Here is a 6,853-nt window from a genome sequence, read left to right as displayed (position 1 = left end):
CTTTTTTAAACTGAAAAGATAACCAACAAACAATTTTTTCAGCATCACAGCATTTATTGTTGCACATCAATACAGAAACTGACATTGGCAGCATTTATTTTTTTTACAGAAATGGTACAGGCATATTGCACCAATATGTACAAATGTTCTACTGTGTGAAAGATGGACAATAGCTGCCACTAAAAGCTAATCCATCACGTTAAAAGAAAAATTTTTACAACAGCAGCTTCAAATTGTCACTTAAGCAAAAGCTTCACATGTGAAAAATTTCTGCTGTTGTATGCTTTCAAATTTTCCACCAACCCATTCCTGATATTTAAAGTGTCGCCTGACTTTGTGACAAGAAACCTAAATGTCAACTATTCGCAGTACAGCAGCCATGCTCAACTAGAGTCATGCTAAAAGTAATACAGAATCGCATCAGTGCCGCTGCTGAGAAAGTGCTAGTAGAAGAATAGGGTGGCTTCAGACCAGGCAGGATCACTGCTGAGCAGTTCTTAAAATCTTGATGCATCATCAGCAAGACTTATTCATCAACAACTTATACTTTCAAATGGGGTTATCACACATGATGCAAAAATTCAACATCAAAGAGGGTCTTGTGCAAGTCATCGAAGTGCTGAATGAGAGTGCAGTCCTGCTTGATAATCAGCTTTCTTTCTCAAAACAGCAGGCGCCCATCAAGGGTGCCCCTATGTCTTGTGCTGTTCAGCATCTTTTTGGAGAATTTCATGTGTGAAACCCATCAATCTGAAAGAATAACAGAGAAAGAACTTCAAGACCTTACCAATCGACAGTTGACTGTATATGGAATGGAGACCAGCAATGGCAGGTAAAGTTGTGGTTATTGGCAATGGCAAAGCAGATACGGAGTGAAGTACTGCTAACAGGTAAACAGCTATAAGTACTTGGAAGCCAGCCTCTCCAAAGATGGCAGCCCAAGACAGATATCTAAGTCATGACAGCAACAGTGGCAACGGCTAGGCTGGACAGGGTTCAGCACAGCAACATCAGGTTTACTATCAAGTACAACCTGTAAAAGTCACTGGTGGTACCAATCCTGCTTTACTGATGTGAAACATAGACTCTGCTCACCAACATGAAGAAGAGGATACAGGCATTCAAGAGCAAGTGCCTGAGGAGGCTGCTATGCATCTTGTACAGGACCAATGACCATAAGACTGAAAAATGGTTGCCACACTCATAGGACATCTGGAACCCCTACTTGCAAGCAGTGCACACTGGTCATGTCTGGCCACTTGATCCAACGAGAGTTTGTTGAAGACTGTTCTTTCCTTGGAGGGAGGTGGGCACTGCAGTGGCCAGAGCAAGAACTAGCTTATAAATGTAAAGGAATGGACTGTTTGTGCAAAGAGCTGCTCGCTTTCGTCCAAGATAGGCATGAGTGGCAGGTCAATTCAGAGGCCACATCCATCCATATGCTCCCACTAACTGGTACCAGCCAGGGGACAAAAGAGAACAGCAGCATTGCAAGAGGTTTAAAGACAATAATCCCTAGACAATTACTCAGTCCAACATAATCTCTAGGACAATTAGTCCAGCAGAAGTAATACAAAAATCTGGTAAGTTTTTTAAAATCTAGATTAGGTATAGCATATCTTCTGGACAGATACATTCAAGTGCTTATAATGTCACAGTATTTAAGAGTCAAAACGACTGGCTATAAAGGTGTTAACAAAAATCATCACAGCAAAAGTTATATCAGCAATAAAAAAACATGTCATTAGACATGATGGGGAAAATAAAGCTGAACTGGAGAAATAATAACACTCTAAAATGACAAGGATTTAAAATGCTGCATCAATAAGAAGATATTTTGAAAAGCATGGCTATCTTTAGTAACACACAAGGGCAAAAACATGAATGAGACATCAGACAACCTACAACAGTCAATTATGGGACTCGCAAACTTTGGCACAAAATCATTTCTTGGCATTTCACCAGGTTTTAATTCCTTTGTGCTCTTAGTATTTAGCACCAGTCATTGGTTACACTGAACATTTCTTTTGTTCTACTAAAACATTTCAATTCACAGCAGTTTTAGAAAAAAAAATTATTAAGAAAAAAATTAGGAAGCATGTTTTGCATTACTGGCAAGTTTTATCACAATTAGTATATTTGCAGACCAATTGATGTGCTGCTAATCTTTGCTGATCAGAGAACTTTTATTGCCACCAACTTCACTGCGACCTTTACTTTTTTATGAATGGGCTTTTGTTTTTCTCCTTCCAAGTGTTATGTCATCTCAAAACAGTTTACTTTTAAATTTTTTTCTTCCAGGTTATGACTGATAAAAAATTACTGTCTGGATCAGATTTAACACAGTGAACCCTGCATGGGACCATAATCATGTGACCTTTGGTCACTCCACATTAATAGAACAATTATGAAGAATTTGTTAGCATCTACTGAGTTAAGGTCAGTATTGCCACCAAGTTTAGGCTCTAACTTGTCTAATAATATTATTATAAATATAACCTTTAAAAAACTATGATTATGCGATTTCAGGTGACCCTGTGAGGTAATGACAAGTGTCTGTGAAATTATGCCCTTTTTTCACTACTACCATTGCTCCATACTTTTCTCAAAATTAAAAAAAAATTGAAAAGAATAAAGAATCTGCTCAAAACAAAATGCACATATGCCGATTTAAAAGCTCTTTATGCTGTAATTAACAACATAAATTCTGCAAGCATGATGAGCACTTTTCTCATGGTAGTTTAGGACACAAGGTTATTCATCATGACCTGTTTTAATAAGAGTGGATAAGATTTTAGAAATGGATTGGTGTTGAGTTTTTTCCCAACTCTTCAAAGGTTTATTCATATAAAAAGGAGGTTAGATAGCCCTTCAATATACAAGAGAGAAGAAAAAAGTACCATAATACCCAAATATTTAACACAGTGTTTGCAATTCAAGATGCAGAGATGTGATCATTAGGAGAATATTTTTACAATGGTTTTTGACAATGCCTGTCACAGTAATATCTCTAACAGATCTTGCCCTTCAGACCAATTTGGAGCAGTATTCATCAACAATGAAAATTCACAAAGCATGCAGTATTAAAATAGTGCTAGACTGCACACACATGCCACCACCCACCCTTTAAACAAAAACATTGACATGAAAGCAAACACAAACCAAGTCAAATATATTGCAGACAACTGATAATCAATTAACTGGACAGCAAACAGCATTTAAAAAGTGTTTACATCCACTGCTTTTGAATAATTCCCAATACTATTTTTCAACCAACATTTTTCGACTGATTTATAAATAAATTCATAAGACATATCTGTACATTTCACTCTGAGACTGATTTAAATAATATTTATTGATGCATCATCTATATAAAACTCCATTTTCTCACAAACATATCTCACTTGCTAATTTAGACTACGTTGCATGTCATTCGAGTTATCCATCACCTCCTGAAAATAGGTCAAACATGAGAGGTTATGTTGAAGCATGATATTATATGGGACTCCAAACAGGACCAAAGAAAGAGTTCTCAAAACTCTTCATACAAGATTTCAAAAACATTGCTAGCATACAGCTAACTGAGACATCTATGTCCCATCACAAAAAAGTGAGGACTTATCAACTATATTAAAATATGAAGTACAGAGCACATTTCAAAGAAAAAGTCTTTTCTCGATAGATGAGATTTCAGTCTCTATGGAAAAACAAACAAAAATGGATATAATGCAGATAAAACAAACATATTAAAATTATTTGTAAGTTTCAGATCCATCCATTTTCAGATAAATAAAGATTCAAAAAGAGTAAATTTTATAAATGTTATAAACTTTGCTTTTACAAGAGGATAAAGGACTTCATAACAGTATAACAAGCAAAATATGGTAACAGAATATGTTCATGTTAGCAAACTGATTCTCAACATATGACATTCAATTATTTTTGTAGGCCTTCACATAGTAAGCTGAATCTGACACACAATCTGACAATAGTCATATCTGTGGATTATACATAAATTTGGCATTTGTGCTGTTGGTGTGGCATATTATCAATAAATGCACTTTTCATAGTCTGCACACAATTATCTATAAAAATACTTACTGAGTTTTAGTCATAACTGTCATTACTGTCTGCAGCACTGACCAACAGCCTGAAGTAAAATAATCCTAAATACAATCTGCATAGCTTGCCCAAGCAATGATTTTGTAACAGCATCTTATTTTTCTTGTTAGGCTCTATTTCTATACATTATCTCACATCAAGAGTCAGATCTGATTCATAACCAATGAAGGCTACAAACCTCACAGATTACTTTTATAAAAATTAGTTGCCTTCTGCATTTTTTCTGCAAGATTTTTTTTGCATGTCTTTGTTCATAGGCTCTATTTGGTGTGCTAAAGCTCTAATTACTCTTTTGTTCTCTCCCCTCCACCCCCAAACAAATGTTTTGCTTTTGTAAGCTCTTTAGCAGTGATCAAAAGAAAAAGAGATAGTATCTTACTACAAAGATATAAAAGCAGCAATTTTTCAAATTACCTAACAATCACTGCAATGATTAAATTTTCTAATCACAACAAAGTAACATTTTCAAAAAATGTTATATTACATTATTCAACTGTTTCTTCTACCTGAAAACTGGAAAAATTTCTCAAGGAAATCTTTTTTTATAAAAAGCTTGTCTTTCAAACAATCAGATCAGATCATCAACAATTACAGAGATCTGGAAAAATATTGCCACAATATTATGCAATCATGTTTTGCTAAGTTCTTAAAAGAAAGCACATTATGTCAATATAAACTTAACGCACTGCAAAAATCTACAATGCAATTCAGACAAATCTTCTGGTACCATCTGAATACACTTCTGCATTATCAAAACATAAAAGATCAAGAAAAAAAATTTTTCAATTTAGCTTCTGAGAAAAATCTTTATGGAGGTTTGTATCTTCTCAAGTTTTCTTCAAGACTACATTGGCTTCATTCAAAAATATATTTCATTATCATTTTCGTCCTTTGCTAAATCCCAGTTGAAATCCCTGCAACTGCTGCACATAAATAGTTAGTATGGCTTTTCTAGGATTTCTTGAAATGTTTCATAATTAAATGTGTTTCATGCACCAAATGAACAAATGATGACAATCATGTAAAAATTCTCCAAATTAGCCAAACATTTTCATTTTTCCAGAAAAAACTTCCTATTTCAAGGCTCTCTAGGCCACTGTCGTTCAGATAAATCTAAAAAAACAAAAATATAAGACAAATGTTCCTCTCAAAACAAATATCCCCCCTCTCTATTAATATTATTTTCTCAAATCTAACAACTTAAGTTTTGCCAATGCCGTTTTGCAGACTACATAGACTATAAGAATAAGATGACATAAGAACAATCCTCATAAATACTGACATTTTAAACCACATCACTATATCACTAACTCAAATCATCAAAAAGTAGGGAAAAAAAAAACTAGACTGTGCTTCACATTAAGATCCCTTTTTTTTAAATAAATAACTACTAAACAATAAAATATGGTTCTAGCAGCATAATAAAAATTCAAAAATCCAAGTGATCAGTTCTACTTTGTTCATTATCATAAAAAGTGATTTCTCTGTGTTTAACCTGATTTTAGTGCTCATCAGACTAGAAACTCCTTGAACTCATATACTATCTGCAGTTATAATGACTTAGTATTCAAGGATTCAGAAGTGACAATTAAACAGATTTAAACAGAAGCAGCCATATGATTACTGAGTTTATACATTTATGAAGATGCCTCTTGTCTTTGGCTGTCAATAAACTCCACATACTCCCTACCAACATAAAGCAGAACAAAACCTGATAAAAGGCCAAAGACTGCCCGCAAACTAGGTCTCTCTGGCAAAAGTGACTTGCATGTTGCCCAAAACAATACAGACCCAAAGTTGAAAAGAAAAGAACCAAAAACACTATATAATATGCGACGGTTAACTGGTGCATGTCGCAGGTGCTGGCTTCCAAAGAGATATAGACCCACTCCCAAATGGGCATTGAACCAAAAACTGTTGGCCACCACTTCATGGCTTGGAAATATGCTGAAATAAGACATTAAGGTATATCTTTAAAACAACGAATCTGTTATTTTATTTCAGTCACTTAAAATATATCTTAAGAAACCATAAATAACATGTATGCTTTGGGTGTCCATACTTTATTCCAAAACACACAGCTTTGTGTGTTTATTTAATATTTTAACTTTAACACTGTCTAAACTGTTCCCCTCTTTTTGTTGAAAACTTGAGAAGAGATTAAAGCAGTCATTTCGTTTTGAATCTTTGTTTCTGTCATGAATAATCGAACCGTGACCGGCTTTGCATTCATCATAATCATCGCATGATTTGGCATTTTACTGTATATATTTTCGGCATTTCATCGGAATCACAACATAATAGTAATAGTGCATTGCTTCCACGTTTACAAAACGATATAAAATTAATCTAATTATCTGGAAGCACCATTAATATTATTATCATGGAGGTAAGATAAGGAATGTTGAGCTTTCTCAGACGTTCTGATTGTCTAGAACCAGAAAAGTGACCTTCATGTTCAGAATACTGCACTGTTTACCTTTTAAACCACGACGAGTTCATAATATGTATTGAAAAATATCCATAACTCAGCCCTCCAAGAACTGGAAAAACTCGAAAGCAAATATCATCTCGAGACAATTTCTCCAATTTTGGAAAAACTACTGGGGCATTTCCATTGGAACTAACTTCACCTACAGACTGCACAGCGGAGTCGGCCATGTTTATTTGTCGATGACGTCATGATGGGAGTTGTTACCTATCGCAGCTGTTGCATACATCTGCAGGATAA

At 34.8% G+C, this 6,853-nt stretch overlaps 1 protein-coding gene across 1 annotated transcript; it reads right to left on the bottom strand.

The window, feature by feature from the left end:
* Positions 1-33: 33 nt before the first annotated feature.
* Positions 34-6,803, bottom strand: LOC112566035. Its single transcript, XM_025241962.1, has 2 exons — positions 6,602-6,803; positions 34-6,069 (listed from the first exon to the last, which is right to left on the bottom strand). Exons 1-2 carry the CDS (start codon positions 6,781-6,783, stop codon positions 5,760-5,762), a joined length of 492 nt encoding a protein of 163 aa, XP_025097747.1. The 5' UTR covers positions 6,784-6,803; the 3' UTR covers positions 34-5,759.
* Positions 6,804-6,853: the final 50 nt, after the last annotated feature.

The sequence above is a fragment of the Pomacea canaliculata genome, linkage group LG1 (assembly GCF_003073045.1).
Source record: "Pomacea canaliculata isolate SZHN2017 linkage group LG1, ASM307304v1, whole genome shotgun sequence".
Classification (NCBI taxonomy): Eukaryota; Metazoa; Mollusca; class Gastropoda; order Architaenioglossa; family Ampullariidae; genus Pomacea; species Pomacea canaliculata.
This window is presented reverse-complemented; position numbering and strand designations above follow the sequence as displayed.